At 43.4% G+C, this 22131-nt stretch overlaps 1 protein-coding gene across 1 annotated transcript in view; it reads left to right on the forward strand.

Annotated features, from left to right (window-relative positions):
• Nucleotides 1–22131, forward strand: part of UCMA (upper zone of growth plate and cartilage matrix associated) — a 39319-nt gene that overhangs the window by 12954 nt on the left and 4234 nt on the right. Inside the window, exon 4 of the mRNA XM_069762052.1 lies at nucleotides 13781–13879. Coding sequence (XP_069618153.1) covers nucleotides 13781–13879 — 99 coding nt within the window. The remainder of the gene's footprint in view (nucleotides 1–13780; nucleotides 13880–22131) is intronic.

The following is a 22131-nucleotide window of genomic DNA, read 5'->3' on the forward strand; positions in this document are numbered from 1 at the left end:
TTGGAGGGATACAAAGGATGGGAACAAAAAGATTTGTACAGTTTGAAAGACTGCGCCTCAATTTTCAGGACTTCATTACTCCAGAAAGAAGTAGTATGTGAGCGGCCACCTGTAAATCCACAGACGCAAGGGACAGGACCCTTTTGGGCGGTACAGTGACTCAGTGGTTAGCACTGGTGTCCTGGGTACAAATTTCACAGAGGACAACCTCTGCAAGGAGTTTGTATGTTCTCCCCGTGTTTGTGTGGGTTTCCTTCGGGCACTCGGGTTTCACAGCAAAGACATACTGATAGGGAATTTAGATTGCGATCCCTAATAAAGACAGTAATAATAATGTCTATAAAGTGCTATAAGTGAGTAAAATAAATATATAAATATCAGGATACATTTTGTGACTATATGCCATAAAAGTGTGAGATGGAAATGTATACACCATTCACAAGCTTCTATGCTAGCCATTTCCTTTATTTGCATTAGATACATAGTAACATAGTTATTAAGGTCCATCTTGTTCAACCCATAGCGCCCTAACCTAACATTCCCTAACATGTTGATCCAGAGGAAGGCAAAAAAAACCCATGTGGCAAACAGTAAGCTCAACATTTGGGAAAAAATTCCTTCCCGACTCTACATACGGCAATCAGACTAGTTCCCTGGACCAACGCCCTATCAAGGAATCTAGTGTATATAACCTGTAACATTATACTTTTCAAGAAAGGTATCCAGTCCCCTCTTACATTTTAGTAGGGAATCACTCATTGCAACATCATACCGCAGAGAGTTCCATAGCCTCACTGCTCTTACAGTAAAGAATCCGTGTCTGTTATTATGCCTAAACCTTCATTGCTCCAGACGTAGAGGATGCCCCCTCGTCCCTGTCTTAGGTCTATGAGTTAAAAGGTCAGTAGAAAGGTCTTTGTACTATCCCCTCATATATTTATACATTAAAATAAGATCACTCCTTAGCATTCCTTTTTCCAAACCAAATAACCCCAAGTGTAATAACTAGTGATTAGTGAATATACTTGTTACTCGAGGTTTCTCGAGCATGCTCGGAGGTCCTCCGAGTATTTTTTAGTGCTGGGAGATTTAGTTTTTCTTGCCACAACTGAATGATTTACATCTGTTAGCCAGCATAAGTACATGTGGGGATTCCCTAGCATCCAGGCAACCCCCACATGTACTTATGCTGGCTAACAGATGTAAATCATTCAGCTGCGGAAAAAAAACGAAATCTCCAAGCACTAAAAAATACTCGGAGGACCCCCGAGCATGCTCAAGAAATCTCGAGTAACGAGTATATTCGCTCATCACTAGTAATAACCTGTGTTGGTATTGCAGACCCCCCAGTCCTCTAATAACCTTGGTCGCTCTTCTCTGCACCCGCTCCAGTTCAGCTATGTCTTTCTTATACACCGGAGACCAGGACTGTACACAGTATTCTAAGTGTGGTCGAACTAGTGACTTGTATAGAGGTAAAATTATGTTCTCCTCATGAGCATCTATGCCTCTTTTAATGCATCCCATTATTTGCCTTTGTAGCAGCTGCCTGACACTGGCCACTGAATATGAGTTTGTCATCCACCCATACACCCAGGTCTTTTTCATTGACGGTTTTGCCCAGAGTTTTAGAATTAAGCACATAGTTATACATCTTATTACTTCTACCCAAGTACATGACCTTACATTTATCCCCATTAAAGCTCATTTGCCATTTATCAGCCCAAGCTTCTAGTTTACATAAATCATCCTGTAATATAAAATTGTCCTCCTCTGTATTGATTACCCTGCAGAGTTTAGTGTCATCTGCAAATATTGAAATTCTACTCTGTATGCCCCCCACAAGGTCATTAATAAATACCGTATATACTCGAGTATAAGCCGAGATTTTCAGCCCATTTTTTTGGGCTGAAAGTCCCCCTCTCGGCTTATACTCGAGTCATATACCCGGGTGTCAGCAGGGGAAGGAGAGCGGGGGCCGTGTAATCATACTTACCTGCTGCGGCGCGGTCCCTGCAGTCCCTGGCTTCTCTGGCGCTGCAGATTCTTCCTGTACTGAGCGGTCACATGGCACCGCTCATTACAGAAATGAATAGGCGGCTCCACCCCCATAGGGGAGGAGCCGCATATTCATTGCTGTAAATGATCGGTGCCATGTGACCGCTCAATTACAGGAAGAAGCTGCAGCGCCGGAGAAGCCAGGGACTGCAGGGACCGCGCCGCAGCAGGTAAGGGGAGCGCAGCGCTATAATTACCTGCTCCTCGCTCTGGTGCGGCTCCGTCTGCAGCGTCCTCTAGCAGTGACGCTCAGGTTAGAGGGCGCTGTGACGTAGTCAGTGCGCGCCCTCTGCTGAGCGTCAGTGCTGGAGACGGAGCCGCACGAGGAGCAGGTAATTATTGAAAGCGCCGGCACCCTGAGCGAAGAGAGGTGAGTATGTGATTTTTTTTTTTTTTTATGGCAGCACCAGCAGCATTCTAAGGAGCACCTATGGGGCCAAAATGAAAGGTGCAGAGCATATATGGGGCAGCATTCTAAGGAGCACCTATGGGGCCATAATCAAAGGTGCAGAGCTTATAAGGGGCACAGCATTATAAGGAGCATCTATGGGGCCATAATCAAAGGTGCAGAGCATATATGGGGCACAGCATTATAAGGAGCACCTATGGGGCCATAATCAAAGGTGCAGAGCATATATGGCACAGCATTATAAGGGGCACCTATGGGGCCATAATCAAAGGTGCAGAGCATATATGGCACAGCATTCTAAGGAGCACCTATGGGGCCAAAATGAAAGGTGCAGAGCATATATGGGGCAGCATTCTAAGGAGCACCTATGGGGCCATAATCAAAGGTGCAGAGCATATATGGGGCACAGCATTATAAGGAGCATCTATGGGGCCATAATCAAAGGTGCAGAGCATATATGGCACAGCATTATAAGGAGCACCTATGGGGCCATAATCAAAGGTACAGAGCATATATGGCACAGCATTATAAGGAGCATTTATGGGGCCATAATCAAAGGTGCAGAGCATATATGGGGCACAGCATTATAAGGAGCTCCTATGGGGCCATAATCAAAGGTGCAGAGCATATATGGGGCACAGCATTATAAGGAGCACCTATGGGGCCATAATCAAAGGTGCAGAGCATATATGGCACAGCATTATAAGGGGCACCTATGGGGCCATAATCAAAGGTGCAGAGCATATATGGCACAGCATTATAAGGAGCACCTATGGGGCCATAATCAAAGGTGCAGAGCATATATGGGGCACAGCATTATAAGGAGCACCTATGGGGCCATAATCAAAGGTGCAGAGCATATATGGCACAGCATTCTAAGGAGCACCTATGGGGCCATAATCAAAGGTGCAGAGCATTAATGGCACAGCATTATAAGGAACACCTATGGGGCCATAATCAAAGGTGCAGAGCATATATGGCACAGCATTCTAAGGAGCATCTATGGGGCCATAATCAAAGGTGCAGAGCATATATGGCACAACATTATAAGGAGCACCTATGGGGCCATAATCAAAGGTGCAGAGCATATATGGCACAACATTATAAGGGGCACCTATGGGGCCATAATCAAAGGTGCAGAGCATATATGGCACAGCATTCTAAGGAGCATCTATGGGGCCATAATCAAAGGTGCAGAGCATATATGGCACAGCATTCTAAGGAGCACCTATGGGGCCATAATCAAAGGTGCAGAGCATATATGGCACAGCATTATAAGGAGCACCTATGGGGCCATAATCAAAGGTGCAGAGCATATATGGCACAGCATTCTAAGGAGCATCTATGGGGCCATAATCAAAGGTGCAGAGCATATATGGCACAGCATTATAAGGGGCACCTATGGGGCCATAATCAAAGGTGCAGAGCATATATGGCACAGCATTCTAAGGAGCATCTATGGGGCCATAATCAAAGGTGCAGAGCATATATGGGGCACAGCATTCTAAGGAGCACCTATGGGGCCATAATCAAAGGTGCAGAGCATATATGGCACAGCATTATAAGGAGCACCTATGGGGCCATAATCAAAGGTGCAGAGCATATATGGCACAGCATTATAAGGGGCACCTATGGGGCCATAATCAAAGGTGCAGAGCATATATGGCACAGCATTATAAGGAACACCTATGGGGCCATAATCAAAGGTGCAGAGCATATATGGCACAGCATTATAAGGGGCACCTATGGGGCCATAATCAAAGGTGCAGAGCATATATGGCACAACATTATAAGGAGCATTTATGGGGCCATAATCAAAGGTGCAGAGCATATATGGCACAGCATTCTAAGGAGCATTTATGGGGCCATAATCAAAGGTGCAGAGCATATATGGCACAACATTATAAGGAGCACCTATGGGGCCATAATCAAAGGTGCAGAGCATATATGGGGCACAGCATTATAAGGAGCATCTATGGGGCCATAATCAAAGGTGCAGAGCATATATGGCACAGCATTATAATGAGCACCTATGGGGCCATAATCAAAGGTGCAGAGCATATATGGCACAGCATTATAAGGGGCACCTATGGGGCCATAATCAAAGGTGCAGAGCATATATGGCACAGCATTATAAGGAACACCTATGGGGCCATAATCAAAGGTGCAGAGCATATATGGCACAGCATTATAAGGAGCACCTATGGGGCCATAATCAAAGGTGCAGAGCATATATGGCACAGCATTATAAGGAACACCTATGGGGCCATAATCAAAGGTGCAGAGCATATATGGCACAGCATTATAAGGGGCACCTATGGGGCCATAATCAAAGGTGCAGAGCATATATGGCACAGCATTCTAAGGAGCACCTATGGGGCCATAATCAAAGGTGCAGAGCATTAATGGCACAGCATTATAAGGAACACCTATGGGGCCATAATCAAAGGTGCAGAGCATATATGGCACAGCATTCTAAGGAGCATCTATGGGGCCATAATCAAAGGTGCAGAGCATATATGGCACAACATTATAAGGAGCATTTATGGGGCCATAATCAAAGGTGCAGAGCATATATGGCACAGCATTATAAGGGGCATCTATGGGGCCATAATCAAAGGTGCAGAGCATTATATATGGCACAGCATTATAAGGAGCATCTATGGGGCCATAATCAACGGTGCAGAGCATTCTATATAGCACAGTTGTATATGGAGCATCTATGGGGCAATAATGAACGGTATGGAGCATCTATTTTTATTTTTGAAATTCACCGGTAGCTGCTGCATTTTCTACCCTAGGCTTATACTTGAGTCAATAAGTTTTCCCAGTTTTTTGTGGCAAAATTAGGGGGGTCGGCTTATACTCGGGTCGGCTTATACTCGAGTATATACGGTATGTTAAAAAGAATAGGGTCCAATACTGACCCCTGTGGTACCCCACTGCTAACTGCTACCCAGTCCGAGTGTGCTCCATTAATAAACACCCTTTGTTTCCTATCCCTGAGCCAGCTCTCAACCCACTTACACATATTTTCCCCTATCCCCATTGTTCTCATTTTATGCATCGATCTTTTGTGTGGCACCGTATCAAAAGCTTTTGAAAAGTCCATATACACTACATCCACTGGGTTCCCTTGGTCCAGTCCGGAACTTACCTCTTCATAGATACTGATCAGTTTAGTCTGACAGGAACGGTCCCTAGTAAACCCGTGCTGATACTGGGTCATGAGGTTATTCCTCTTCAGATACTCCAGCATAGCATCCCTTAGATGTCACGCTGTGTCAGGCCGTGGAGCTGCTGAGGAGACATGCTGCGGAGACCAGAACAAAGGGGGAACAGAAAGAGGTGCGTATGTATGTATGTATATATATACATATATATATACATTTTTAAAATTATGGGGGCTGCATTATACTCTATAACGGACTATGGGGGTGCATTATACTGTATGGAGGAGTATGGGGTGTGCATTATATTCTATGGAGAACTATGGGGGTGCAAAAGACTATAACGAGGAATATGAGGTGCACTATACTATATGGATGACTATGGGGGTGCATTATACTGTATGGAGGACTATGGAGTGTGCATTATACTATATGGAGGACTGTACGGGGTACATTATACTATCTGGAGGATTATGGGGATTTCATTATACAATTTGGAGGACTATGGAGTGAATTATACTATATGGAGCACTATGTAGAGTGGATTATACTATATGGAGGACTATGGGGAGTGTATTATACTATTTAAAGGACTATGGGGCCCATTATACTATGTGGAGGACTATGGGGTGTACATTATACTATATGGAGGACTATGCTGGTTACATTATGCTATGTGGAAGGCAATGTAGGGACCATTATAATATATGGAGGGCTATGTTGGGGCCACTATACTATATGTGAGCAATTATAGAGTGTGAAGGTTTCTGTGGGGTTCATCATGATGTTGGAGGCCATTATATTGTTTGTAGGGCTGTTTAAAAGCCAATCATACTGTTTGAAGATCTCTTCGGGGTCCATAATACTATATCTTTGTATGCATGTGCTCCATCCGTGCATGTGTCGGTATGTCTGTGCTCCATGTATGCATGCATTTGTATGTAGGTGCTCCTTATACATGTATCTGTATGTACATACGTGCCTGTACGTATGTGCTTTCGGTATACATGTATATGTATGTATGTGCGCGTGTGCTATGTGTATACATGTGTGGGTAGCATGCAGTTTGTGTATATGTGTGCGTCACATACTGTGTGTTTAGCATCCTCATTTATAAATACCAGTAGCACAGACGGGAGTCCATAGATGTAAGCATCAGAATTCGCCCAATGAATGAGAAAAATGCTGCCTATTCATTGGGTGCTTGGATTGTTGATGCTGGAACAGAAATTGTCCTCGGCAGCACATTGCCCGGTGTAAATAGCAGAAGTGCTGCTGATAACATGATACTGTGAGGGGACAGATTGATCTACTAGTGATCGTTCTGTGCCCGTCATTCTTCCTCACCTGATGTAAAGAGGCCGGGAAACAAGCCCCGAAGGACTTCTATATTGTCGATCACACTCGTTTAACGACCTGAACTCAGTGCATGTAAATGCAACCAAAATGTTTGTGTGATGTGCGATATGTGAGCATTAGGGGCCCCACATTGTATAAAACCGGACCTGCTTATAACTTGAGCAACACATGCGTTTATTCAATTTTCTTATTTAATTAGCAATATTTCAGGAAATATTAACATCTTCTCACAGTTTATTTATTCATGTTGTGAATGACACTCTACGCACACAGACTTTTTTCCTTAACGGTCAGGTATTCCACCTCTGGGGCTGTTTTCATTACTCTGTACAATGAAGGACTCTTTGCTTTCACAGTATGCCTGCACTGAACGGAGCGGCTGAAAGTGTCTGGTATGTGCAGCTGCAGGAGGTGCAGGGCAGCATGGAGAAAAGAGTGAAGCTTCTAGTATTCTCACCTCCAGCTCACGTTACTCTGGTCTCATAGGAACAGCTTGCTGGAGATAACTAGCTGCATTTTCTGTTCTCCAGGGGACATTGGAGAGGACCTTTTTTTTTTTTTTAAACAATGTTTTTAGGCTCGTTTCACACTACGTTTTTTGTTTTACCCTAGATGTATCCATTTGAATCAGAAATATGTGCTCAAACCGATATGTTATTTACATAGAATAGAATGGGCGAGACGGAGGTCAGATGAGTATCCATTTGGTATCTCTTTGTACAGTCATGGTCAAAAGTATTGACACCCCTGCAATTCTGTCAGATAATACTCATTTTCTTCCTGAAAATGATTGCATGTTACAAAGTTTCTTATTTTCAAATGTATTTTTGCTAAAATAAAATGAAAACAACGGTTATTGTTTAAGAGAAAATATGCCTTAATGATCCGGCCCGGGACCACAGGCAGAGATGTGTCTTGTCTGGTGCCACCACTGGCCAACTTCTCCCAAAGCTGCAGCTGATTGATAGGTCTTTCACTATAAAAAAAAAAATGGAAGCTCGCCATATTAACTTTTTTTTACAGAGTAATGTCTATTAAAAAAGGTAGGCAAGCATATTGTCTGATATTTGCATGTCTGCTTTGTGATACGTTTGTTTTTCTCTAAAAGGCAATCATATAATCTCCTATCCCTCCCGTCTCAAAAAGAATTCAAACAGATGCAATGTATATGTTACAAATCTGAAATGCATCCATTTGTATCAGTTCCACAATAAATAACTGTTTGTTATAGTGAGGACAGCCACCAATCCTCAGGTTCACATCACATAAAAGATACAGGACTTAAAACAAGGGGGTTGTATCACATGGAATGTTATCAATTGCTTGACCATAGGCAGGACAGTGGAGGAACGCAATTTATGGTGCTCAGGATACACCCCATTATCTGCTTAATCCTTCATAAAATCAAAATTTTTGTTAGTCATTTGGTCATTGAAGAATTAAGGGTACCAATACTCCCTGCCAAGGAGCTCTAGAACATAGTAAGAAACTACATTCCGTCCGGACTCAGGAGGGCCCGCTAATATCTCATGTACCACAGATGCGGTTCTGCAAAACAATGGGACTTTTGTACAGGGGTGTGACATTTTCATGCAGGGTGAAAATACTTTTTCAAGTATTTTAGTCAAACTAGCTCAGGTATTAGAGGCAAAACAGGTTCAGGATGCTACTACAGTTGTAAAAAAAAGCAGAAATCTGATTGTACTGTTCAGTCTATTTCATAAAGACCCATTTCTCACAGTAATGATTTAGTCAGAATTACGAATCCGATTTCCCAATATAAGTATAGTGGGACATTGATTACAAATTTAAAATAACATTTTTAAATTACATTAATAATAGCATTTTAGGAAATATATAAATGTAACAGTCTTTTAGTGAGTTCTCCTTCAATGGAAGTCTTCAAACAGAGGCTGGACAGACATCTGTCTAAGATGGTTTAGTGAATCCTGCATTGAGTAGGGAGATGGACACTATGACCCTGGAGGTCCCTTCCAACTCTAACATTCTATGAAAGATGCTCTATACAAAATCCACTATTTATCACTACTTCTTCCCGAAGAATAGAGAAGAGGTATGAGGGCTACAACAATCAACTTTTTTTCCCCAATTAGGATAATGCTGATATATTAATGTGTACTCGTCATAGATTTATATTAATGTGTACTCTTCATCTCTCTATATAATTGTCTAAGGGGTACTTCCGTCTGTCTGTTTGTCTGTAATGGTAATCCCGCGTCTGGCCGCGAATTGGCCCCTCCCTACTCCCCTCCAGTTAGCGCCAGTGTGCCGCCCCATCCCGGACCAACTTTTTACTATTGATGCTGCCTATACAGCATCAATAGTAAAAAGATATAATGTTAAAAATAATAAAACAATAATAAAAAATCATGCTATTCTCACCTTCTGTCGCCTCCACAGCTTTCTCGCTCCTACCGTTGCTCTCGGCAGCTTCCGTTCCCAGAGATGCATTGCAAAATAACCCAGATGACAGCGGTCTCGCTAGACCGCTACGTCATCTGGGTAATTTCGCAATGCATCTCTGGGAACGGATGCTGCTGGCCGCATTGCAAGGAGCGGGACAGCTTCGGTGGACGACGGAAGGTGAGTATATAACTATTTTTTATTTTAATTCTTTTTTTCACAGGGATATGGTGCCCACACTGCTGTATACTACATGGCCTGTGTTATATACTACGTGGCTGCTATATACTACGTGGCTGTCTTATATACTATGTGGCTGCTATATATTACATGGGCTGTGTTATATACTACGTGGCTGCTATATACTACGTGGCTTTGCTACATACTACGTGACTGCTATATATTGCATGGCTGTGCTATATGCTACGTGGCTGCTATATATTACATCGCTGTGCTATATACTACGTGGCTGTGCTATATATTACGTGACTGCTCTATACTGCGAGGCTGCTATATACTACATCGCTGTGCTATATACTACGTGGCTGTGCTATATATTACGTGGCTGCTATATACTACGTGGCTGTGCTATATTCTACATGGCTGTCTGTGTTACATATTACGTCGCTGTGCTACAGTTAGGTCCATATATATTTGGACTGAGACAACATTTTTCTAATTCTGCTTATAGACATTACCACAATGAATTTTAAACAAAACAATTCAGATGCAGTTGAAGTTCAGACTTTCAGCTTTCATTTGAGGGTATCTACATTAAAATTGGTTGAAGGGTTTAGGACTTTCAGCTCCTTAACATGTGAAACCCTGTTTTTAAAGGGACCAAAAGTAATTGGACAGATTAAATAATTTTAAATAAAATGTTCATTTCTAGTACTTGGTTGAGACCCTTTGTTGGCAATGACTGCCTGAAGTCTTGAACTCATGGACATCACCAGACGCTGTGTTTCCTCCTTTTTGATACTCTGCCAGGCCTTCACTACGGTGGTTTTCAGTTGCTGTTTGTTTGTCGGCCTTTCTGTCTGAAGTTTAGTCTTTAACAAGTGAAATACATGCTCAATTGGGCTGAGATCAGGTCTTGGCCATTCAAGAATATTCCACTTCTTTGCTTTAATAAACTCCTGGGTTGCTTTGGCTTTATGTTTTGGGTCATTGTCCATCTGTAGTATGAAACGACGACCAATCAGTTTTGCTGCATTTGGCTGGATCTGAGCACACAGTATGTCTCTGAATACCTCAGAATTCATTTGGCTGCTTCTGTCCTGTGTCACATCATCAATAAATACTAGTGACCCAGTGCCACTGGCAGCCATGCATGCCCAAGCCATCACACTGCCTCCGCCGTGTTTTACAGATGATGTGCTATGCTTTGGATCATGAGCTGTACCACACCTTCGCCATACTTTTCTCTTTCCATCATTCTGGTAGAGGTTGATCTTGGTTTCATCTGTCCAAAGAATGTTCTTCCAGAACTGTGCTGGCTTTTTTAGATGTTTTTTTTTTAGCAAACTCCAGTCTAGCCTTTTTCTTCTTGATGCTTATGAGTGGCTTGCACCGTGCAGTGAACCCTCTGTAGTTACTTTCATGCAGTCTTCTCTTTATGGTAGATTTGGATATTGATACGCCGACCTCCTGGAGAGTGTTGTTCACTTGGTTGACTGTTGTGAAGGGGTTTCTCTTCACCATGGAGATTATTCTGCCATCATCCACCACTGTTGTCTTCCGTGGGCGCCCAGGTCTTTTTGCATTGATGAGTTCACCAGTGCTTTCTTTCTTTCTCAGGATGTACCAAACTGTAGATTTTGCCACTCCTAATATTGCAGCAACTTCTCAGATGGATTTTTTCTGTTTTTGCAGCTAAGGCTATGTTCACATTTGCGTTGTGCGCCGCTGCGTTGGCGACGCAACGCACAACGCAAATAAAAACGCTCCAAAACGCACACAAAAACGCTGCGTTTTGTGACGCATGCGTCCTTTTTTGCTGAAATTTGGACGCAAGAAAAAGGCAACTTGTTGCGTTTTCTGCGCCCGACGCTTGCGGCAAAAAAAACGCATGCGTCACACAACGCAGCACAACGCATGTCCATGCGTCCCCCATGTTAAATATAGGGGTGCATGACGCATGCGTCGCCGCTGCGTCGCCCGACACAAACACGCAAAACGCTAATGTGAACGTAGCCTTAAGGATGGCTTGTTTCACCTGCATGGAGAGCTCCTTTGACCGCATGTTTACTTCACAGCAACACCTTCCAAATGCAAGCACCACACCTCAAATCAACTCCAGGCCTTTTATCTGCTTAATTGAGAATGACATAACGAAGGGATTGCCCAAACCTGTCCATGAAATAGCCTTGGAGTCAATTGTCCAATTACTTTTGGTCCCTTTAAAAACAGGGTGGCACATGTTAAGGAGCTGAAACTCCTAAACCCTTCATCCAATTTTAATGTGGATACTCTCAAATGAAAGCTGAAAGTCTGAACTTCAACTGCATCTGAATTGTTTTGTTTAAAATTCATTGTGGCAATGTCTATAACCAAAATTAGAAAAATGCTGTCTCTGTCCAAATATAGGTATATGGACTTAATTGTATATACTACATGGCTGCTATATACTACATCGCTGTGCTATATACTACGTGCCTGTGCTATCTACTACGTGGCTGCGCTATATACTGCATGGGCTGTGATAAATATACTACATCATTGCTTGCTATATACTACATGCCTGTGCAATCTACTACGTGGCTGCGCTATATACTGCATGGGCTGTGTTAAATATACTACATCGCTGTGCTATATACTACGCGGCCGGCCGCGACCAATCAGCAATATTGCCGCGGGATTTAAACACCGCTTCGGTGATTAGTTATGCCCGGCCAACCGCGACCAATCAGCGAAACGCAGTCCGGCCGCGAATTGGTGCGGGATTTCAACCACGCTTCGCTAATTTTTCGCGCCTGGCTGGCGGTGACCAATCAGCGATATTGGCGCGGAATTTAACCCCCACTCACAGCGCGATGTACATACATACATACATATTCTAGAATACCTGATGCGTTACAATCGGGCCACCATCTAGTATATTTATATCAATGTGTACTCGTCATATAGTTAATCATCAGCGATCACATTTCGGGTGCTCCAGCTATCCAATCATTTTTAGGATGTAGTTCTAATAGAGAATAGGCAATTTATATGAAGTAGTTTCAACAAGTCTGCTGTAGAATTCAAGCCCAAATGGTTTTTTTAGCCTCAAACCGCTCATCACCATAGAGATCGATGATGCTGGTAATTCTGGTTTGAAAGACTTGCTGTGAAGCCAGAAATGGCGTTGGTATGTGGATGCTAAAATGTATTCACATTATGGAAATCTAAATGCAACTTTTCAATTTTCAAACCCAAGTAGTCCTTCTGAAGTGCTGTAGGTCGGTAAGGGCCCGGGGCCTTGGACCCCTGCAGGTTGCTCAACACACTGCATTTTCTACATGAGCCGTCTACACATCTGAGTACGGAGCCCATAAACTCTCTACTACATCCATGCTGAGCCTCAAGCAGAAGCTGAACGGTAGCACATTTTTAGTAATCCTAACAAATCTACCACTTCTGAACTGGATTTTAGGATCCTAAAACAGCAAAATATAACTTGCACTTCCTGACCCTCTTATCTTTGACCCCTTGCCAAGGGCCATTGATAACTGCTCCAGTATCAGAGATGTCTGAAAGACCCTAAATATGTTATTGCAGGCAGACCATTAGCAGAATAAATGTTACTCCGTGATGGTAGTAATTAAAGGTTGGTTACTGAAATGTGGGTTTTCAAATTATAAGAGTTAGATCTGCCGTCAACACTAATTAAACAAAATTTGTCACTATGCTTTTGCTTCCCCATCGTAGAGCAGAATAATATAGGGGCAGAGAACCTGATTCCAACGATATGTCACTTACTGGGCTACTTGCTAAAGTTTTGATGAAATCAGTTTTATCCATTGCAGATCTACATGTTCTTGGAATGCTGAGCTCTGTATAATCCCACCCTCACCACCGATTGGCAGCTTTCTGTGTACACTGTGCATAGGCAGAAACCTGCCTATCAGTGGTGGAGGTCATGCAAAACTTATGAATATGGAGACCCCCAGCAGGCAAGACAACACATTGGCGCTTAGAAAAGGAGTGTAGGGGGCGAAGGGTGCCCAAACAGATGCCCCACCATCGCTAGTAAATTCCACTCTAAGTAATTCTAACAAATTATGCCCAAGCAGATTCTTCAGCTTTCCAATGAGCAAACTCAAATCAACGTGATCCTGCTGTACAATACCTTTCTTAATTTTCCCTTATGTTTCAGCTGAGAATCGTCAGAGACTGTCAGCAGACGAACGCAGGAGAGAATATTATGAGGAGCAGAGGAATGAGTACGAGAACTTTGTTGAAGAGGAGCAGGATGGTGAGCGTCTCATACTTAGATGTACTTGTTATATAAGACTTTGCCTCAGAACTATCCCTAAAAATATATATTCTGTGGTTGGTCACTAATATGGGGACACAGACAGCAGCTCATACTTTGTCTACAACAAACCAAAGAACAAAATTAAAACTGACTGCTCCTGTCAAGTCCTTATGTTCAAACAACACATCCAACAGAATAGAAAGCAATAAGAAGAGGGTCGGGAGGTTTAAAAATGTAAGAGGAACATAGAAGTGAGCTGCTGTCCAGTTAGTGCTCCAGCACTTTACAGACAATGGGTGTCCCAGTTCTAGTGTTCTGTAGGGTGTTGGGTGCATCATACTCAGTTGTTGGCCACAGGTTTCTGCTGCCTCCAGGCGTCCGTCCTCAGGAGCCGCCGCACACAATGCATGGATCACCAGGTTGTTTTCAACAGTGAAACTTTTATTAAACATTCCAAGTTCACCAGGTGGATACAGGTGGAATAGGGCACAGCAATTCACAGCTCCTTAGCACAACTCCTCTTCTGTTCTGCCATACATTCATTCTGGACTACCCCCAAGCTCACTGACTCCATTAGCCCCAGGGATTCTTTGTCCACTCTGGCAATGCACCCGGGACCTGCCACCTGCACCCCATGTACATGTATGTCCAGGTCCACCGACCTCGTGCTGTCAGAAGGCCAGGCCCACTCCATGGTACCTGGCCTCAGCGCTAGGGTACAGACTGTCTTGGAATGTCCATCAGGGATCTCCATTTGGCCGCCCACTGCCCTGAACGTTTGGCCCATACCGCCCCAAGCAACCCACCACCCCACCTGAACTTATTACACACCACTGAATGACACAGAACTCTCACTAACCAGGAAGAGCCCCCCTTACTAATACTTAGCTAACGCATCCCTAAGATAAGCAACTACAACTGCCTCTTACTTTCTCTCTTTCCTGTACCAGGCTGCTCCTTTGCTTCATCTATACTTTTTATCCAGATGCATCTATCTCCCCTTAGTTTCATGGCACATTATTCTAATTTCATCAAACATCTATGTTGACAACCAATTCAACCCCTTGGGTTTTTCCATTTTTTTTTATTTTTCCATCAAGATGGCCACGTGAGGGCTTGTTTTTTTGTGCGATGAGTTGTAATTTTGAATGACAGCATTGGTTTTATCATATAATATACTGGAAAACGGGAACAAAATTCAAAGTGCGGTGAAGTTGCAAAAAAAAAGTGCAATTCCACAATTTTTATATATCATGTTCACTAAATGCTAAAACTGACCTACCAGTATGATTCTCCAGGTCATTACTAGCTTGTAAACACCATACATGTCTAGGTTCTGTTTCATTTAAGGGTAGAAAAAATCCAAGGTTTCTAAAGAAAAAAAGGTGCCATTTTCCAAGACCCGTAGTGTCTCCATTTTTTTATCTGGGGCTGGGTAAGGGCTTATTTTTTGCGTGCCATATTGATCTGTACACCAAAATGGTATGATCTTTTGATCGCCCGTTATAGCATTTTAATGCAATGTTGCGGCGAACAAGAAAACCTTAATACTGCCGTTTCAATTTTATTCTCATAACGTCGTTTACCAATCTGATTATTTTTATATATTGATAGATTGGGCAATTATGAACATGGCGATACCAAATATGTGTATTTTTTTTTATTTTGAATGGGAGTAATTTGAACTTTTATATTTTTTAAAAAAATATTTAAAATCTTTTTTTTTACTTTACAATTGCTTCAGTAGTCTCCATGGGAGACTAGAGACTGCGATCATCTGATCACTTATGTTACATAGAGCAGGGCTTCAGATTGGAATGTTTTTATTATAACTAGCTTCTTGCTAGATATATTTTGTGCTTCTGCAGCGCCCCAGAGTCCTGGTCGTTGCAGTAATGTTATTCTTCCACCAGGGGGAGTGATGTTACGTCTGAAGGCAATAAAGGAGATCACTTTACCAGGTATCACAAACCACACAACACACTTCACACTCCAGGCCGCAAGGGGGAGCTATGCTCCTACCGATTAGGGCACTCCTCACAATTAGGTAAAACTGGCAGTCTGGACAGGAAGTTAGACAGAAGTGAGCTGGGCTTCACCCAGTGAACTGCTATCTTGGCTCCGCTCAGGTAGTGGGTCCCTGACAGGGGTGGGATCCTGTCAGAGGCCTAGACAGAAGGCCACGGAGCTGCGCCTGCCCCACGTGCGGCAGCATCCTAGGAAAGAGACATTGAGGGGAATTGCGTTGCTGAGAGTGAGAAACAAAGTCATAGCAAAAGGAGAGGAATCCAGAAGGAGTTCTGCCCTGTAATAGGCTGCCTCCTTTCTGAGGCGCAGTAGCCGGTAGCCGTAACACCAAGGGAGTCATCGTCTTCAGGCCTAGCTCCAGAGACCGGCAGGACAGCTAGTTCCATATTAGTTGCCCAACCTTACACCCAGGAGGCACAGTGGCAGCTGTGGAGGCCAGGGCGTGATAGAGTCCCTGTAAAAAGCCTCAGGCCATCAGTCATACGGGTTTGTAACATCTAGAACACCAACATAAGTTGTGAGGACCTTACCGAGAAGCTCAGCACAACACTCAGGCGCTAGAGGAAGGCTACTGAATTCCACCTGGATAAGGGAGACTCTGGATTTGCCTTCAGACCGGCCGGACTCTGCCTACCCTGTGACCCGGTGCTCTGGACTGTGGACGCTGAAGCCTTCAGTAAAGGTAAAGAGACTGCAACCTTGTGTCCTTGTTCTTCACTGCGCCTCACATCATCCACCATCCACATTCTGGGAAACCCTGGGGGCATACTTCACCTGTGGGAAGGTACACCATCTAGCTGCAATAACATCACCCCAGCGGACCGCTAAGCAGCGTCGGTCACCCTGACCGAATACCACAGGTGGCATCACGAACACTATCCCTTTAAAGACCTTTTCCCCATTTATTAACGGACGTCCCTAGGGCCACGGACCGGGTCAGCCACCGTGACATTCCCCTCGAGAACCAAAGGGCCCGGCTCCGAGTACCCCATAGCCCTACTGGGGGCGCTTCACTTCCTATATAACATTTATAGTGATTTACTTCCATGGAATCTGTATGTAAAAGGCCAAATAAAATCTGTGATGTGGGGCGTAACATACCTAGACAGTCAAGTCATAAGCAAATACATGACGCCTGTGGATTTCTCTTTTAAAAAAATAAACATGAATAAATTGCTTCTTGCTTTAATATTTACAGTATTCCACTTGTTCAACTCGTGACCTTCAAAAAATAAAACTGCAAAGGCACTTAAAGGGAGGCAAAGTATAATTTTAATCATAAGGGGTGCAAGAGGTAAAAAGATTTTTGGTATTCACAGTGAAATTTATTTCTCTTAGTTTTCAGAGGGGGGACACAGGAGACAATGGGTATACACTGCTACCACCGGAGGCTGACAATAATAATACAGTTAAAAGAAAAACAGCTCCTCCACTGTAGACTAAACTCATCAAATGGCATCTACGTAGTTAGTGAGAAAGCAATATGAGAAGCAACAGCAGGAAAAGAAAGACCAATTGAGAAGAACTACAAACACGCAACTAGGGGGTGAGTGCTGTGTCCTCCATTCAAGGCCCTGAGAGATTTTGTGGCAAGTACCAAAATGCTCTTTTCTCAGGCGTCTCATTAGCATGCACAGAAGACCATGGAATATCCAAAAGCAGTCTCAAAGGGTGATGAAACAGCGCAAGAACAAAAAAAAAAGGCAAAAAGGATGGTATAACCAATCTCCCCTTCCGTAACATGGGTGACTGCTGCTTTTAGTGCCTTTCTCCCCAGACTTCCGTCTGCCTATGCAGACGGTAAGAACTCTAAAATTTTGAGAAAGTGTTGACAGAAGACCAAGTGGCAGCCTTCCAGAGCAAAAATGTGATGGCAAACGACCTAGGAGATCTCCACTGCTTGGGTAGAATGAACTGTAACCTCGAGCAGGGGCATGCTGTTCTTTGCCCAATATGCTTTTAGAATAGCAGAACGAATTCAGAAAGTGATGGCAGCCACAGATGCAGGGATACCTCTACGAAGACCTTTTGGAATGGGAGTCTGAACTTCTGAATGTGGCAGTCACCGACAAGTAGTGGCACACTGATCTGACCATGTTTAACTTGCAAAGAATGCGAGGGAGAAGGACAAAAGGAAAGCAAGAACAATCTCCTCTTTAAGGTGGAAAAAATCCACCTTAGTAAGAAAAGAAGGTATTGGACCCACATTATCCAGTAGCACAAGGAACAAATAAGAACATGTTACAAGAGAGCAAGCGTGGGGAGATATTTTGGATCGGCTCAAAGGGAGAATATTGTACAGCATCAAGGACCAGTTTGTGCTCCTATAGGTTCAAGGGGGCCAATAAGGAGGAACTAAATTATTATTGTTTTTATTATTATAGCGCCATTTATTCCATGGCGCTTTACATGTGAGGAGGGATATACATAATAAAAACAAGTACAATAATCTTGAACAATTGGTACAGGAGAGAGGACCCTGCCCGCGAGAGCTCACAATCTACAAGGGATGGGTGAGGATACAGTAGGTGAGGGTAGAGCTGGTTGTGCAGCCATTTGATCGATTGGTGGCTACTGCAGGTTGTAGGCTTGTCGGAAGAGGTGGGACTTCAGGTTCTTTTTGAAGGTTTCGATGGTAGGTGAGAGTCTGATATGTTGTGGTAGAGAGTTCCAGAGTAGGGGTGATGCACCAGAGAAATCTTGTATGCGATTGTGGGAAGAGGAGATAAGAGGGGTGTAGAGAAGGAGATCTTGTGAGGATCGGAGGTTGCGTGCAGGAAAGTACCGGGAGACGAGGTCACAGATGTATGGAAGATACAGGTTGTGGATGGCTTTGTATGTCATGGTTAGGCTTTTGTACTGGAGTCTCTGGGTAATGGGGAGCCAGTGAAGGGATTGACAGAGGGGAGAGGCCAGGGAATAGCGGGGGGAACAGGTGGATTAGTGGGCAGCTGAGTTTAGAATAGGGGCGCGATAGTGTTAAAGGGGAGGCCACAGAGCAGGAGGTTACAGTAGTCGAGGCGGTAGATGATGAGGGCATGGACTAGGGTTTTTGCAGATTCTTGGTTCAGGAATGTACGGATCCGTGAAATATTTTTGAGTTGAAGCTCCATGTATCCGGGGTCCCTCTGCAGCTTATTCGGTAAGTGCTATAGCTTGCCGAATAAACAGGAACTCGAAGAAATTTGCTCAACTCTACCAAGACCTGAATGAAAGAAGGTGAGGAGAATGAGACAGGAGCAATAGTGTTAGAATCATACAAACAAAACAAGTACGATGGAAGATACGTGTCAAAGAGGGCTTCCGCACCATAATTATGGTTTGAACAATATGACTGAAGAAGTCTGAAGCCTTCAGAACTGCGGCTTCAACAGTCATGCTGTTGAAGTGAGCAACCATGAATTGACATGGAAGAGGCAATCCTGGGAAAGTAGATCTCTGGATGATACTGAAGTCTCCTAGGAATGTTGGCAAGGAGGTTTACTACTTCCGTGTACCAGCATATAGACTCGTCCAGGGCAACAAGGATCATAAGAACCCTTTCCGACTTGATTTTCTTGAGCAACTTGGGTAGCATAAGCAGAGGAGGAAACAGAAAAGCAAGACAGAACTGGGACCATAGAATTGCCAGAGTTAGAGGCGAATACTGGAGGGTTGGGAGACCTGGACACAAACCAAAGAACCTTGTGCTTCAGTCTGGTTGCCATCAGGCTGACATCTGTGAATTTCCCCACCAGAGGTAGATTTTATGGAAGACAACCAAGTAGAGAAAACCCCTTTCCTGAAGCTCTACATGGTTTAGAATGTCCAAGGCTCAGTTCTATACTGCGGGAATATGGACTGCAGAGTGCTGACATTTTATTGTCCTGCGCAGACAGGAATCTAGAAACTTCTGCCAAGGCTAGACATTGTACACCAGGGTGGTGACGTTTCCAAATTGCATCCGGATGGGTAGACCAGATAGCTGGTCCTGCCAATGAAGAAATGATAGATTAATGGTGCAGCGCTCAAGAACATTAATAGAAAGAAGAGGTTCATGATTCTTCCATCGTTCCTGGCCAGGGAACTTTTTGAAAGCTTCTTTCCAACAGATACTTCTGGCGTCAGTCATCACAATATGCCTATGAATTGGAAGGAAAGTTTGGCAGAGGTGAAGAAGAAATTGCAGAAAAGAAAATAGACAGCAGAAGGAATGAGCAGCTGAGACTAGGAGGAGAGAATACCAGTATACCCGGACCAGATGGGCTGAGGATGTAGTCTAGGCAGTGTTGGATGAAACAGACGATCTGTGTGCTGTGGGTCAGAGGATGACTGCGATTCCACCAACAAGCATTCTGCAGGCTGCTAACACTTGGCAGAAAACGTGATTAGGAATATGGTGGGAGCGTGACCTGCTTGAGTCAGCTAGGCCACAACAGAAGCAGAGACCTGAATTAGAGGTGCATTTTACTTTGCAAAAAATACATCATTGTGTGTATAAATGTGCTTCAATGTCAATATTTAGGTGTAAATGTTTACTTTTAAAAAAGTATGACTAAAAATCATGGTGTAATGAAAAGTAAAAATGTACATTTCAAACACAATTGTGAACCTCATTTTCTTTGTATTTTTCTAAATTCTTAAAATGTGTGCAGATTGATTTTTATAATATATATATATATATATACACACACACATACACAGTACAGACCAAAAGTTTGGACACACCTCATTTAAAGATTTTCTGTATTTTCAGGACTATGAAAATCTTACTGTCACACTGAAGGCATCAAAACTATTAATTAACCCATGTGGAATTGTATACTTAACAAAACAGTGTGAAACAACTGAAATTATGTCTTATATTCTAGGTTCTTCAAAGTAGCCACCTTTTGCTTTGATGACTGCATTGCACACTCTTGGCATTCTCTTGATGAGCTTCAAGAGGTAGTCACCGGGAATGGTCTTCCAACAATCTTGAAGGAGTTCCCAGAGATGCTTAGCACTTGTTGGCCCTTTTGCCTTCACTCTGCGGTCCAGCTCACCCCAAACCATCTCGATTGGGTTCAGGTCAGGTGACTGTGGAGGCCAGGTCATCTGGCGTAGCATCCCATCACTCTCTTTCTTGGTCAAATAGCCCTTACACAGCCTGGAGGTGTGTTTGGAATCATTGTCCTGTTGAAAAATAAATGATGGTCCAACTAAATGCAAACCGGATGGAATAGGATGCCGCTGCAAGATGCTGTGGTAGCCATGCTGGTTCAGTATGCCTTCAATTTTGAATAAATCCCCAACAGTGTCACCAGCAAAGCACCCCCACTCCATCACACCTCCTCCTTCATGCTTCACGGTGGGAACCAGCCATGTAGAGTACATCCTTTCACCTTTTCTGCGTCGCACAAAGACACAGTAGTTGGAACCAAAGATCACAAATTTGGACTCATCAGACCAAAGCACAGCTTTCCACTGGTCTAATGTCCATTCCTTGTGTTCTTTAGCCCAAACAAGTCTCTTCTGCTTGTTGTCTGTCCTTAGCAGTGGTTTCCTAGCAGCTATTTTACCATGAAGGCCTGCTGCACAAAGTCTCCTCTTAACAGTTGTTGTAGAGATGTGTCTGCTGCTAGAACTCTGTGTGGCTTTGACCTGGTCTCCAATCTGAGCTGCTGTTAACCTGCGATTTCTGAGGCTGGTGACTAGGATAAACTTATCCTCAGAAGCAGAGGTGACTCTTGGTCTTCCTTTCCTGGGGCGGTCCTCATGTTAGCCAGTTTCTTTGTAGCACTTGATAGTTTTTGCCACTGCACTTGGGGACACTTTCAAAGTTTTCTCAATTTTTTGGACTGACTGACCTTCATTTCTTAACCCCTTTACCCCCAAGGGTGGTTTGCACGTTAATGACCGGGCCAATTTTTACAATTCTGACCACTGTCCTTTTATGAGGTTAAAACTCTGGAACGCTTCAACGGATCCCAGTGATTCTGACAGTGTTTTCTCGTGACATATTGTACTTCATGATAGTTGTAAAATTTCTTTGATATTACCTGAATTTATTTATGAAAAAAAACGGAAATTTGGCGAAAATTTTGAAAATGTCGCAATTTTCCAACTTTGAATTTTTATGCAATTAAATCACAGAGATATGTCACACAAAATACTTAATAAGTAACATTTCCCACATGTCTACTTTACATCAGCACAATTTTTGTTAGGGATTTATAAAGGTTAAAAGTTGACCAGCAATT

Source organism: Ranitomeya imitator, chromosome 4 (genome assembly GCF_032444005.1).
Source record: "Ranitomeya imitator isolate aRanImi1 chromosome 4, aRanImi1.pri, whole genome shotgun sequence".
Taxonomy (NCBI): Eukaryota; Metazoa; Chordata; class Amphibia; order Anura; family Dendrobatidae; genus Ranitomeya; species Ranitomeya imitator.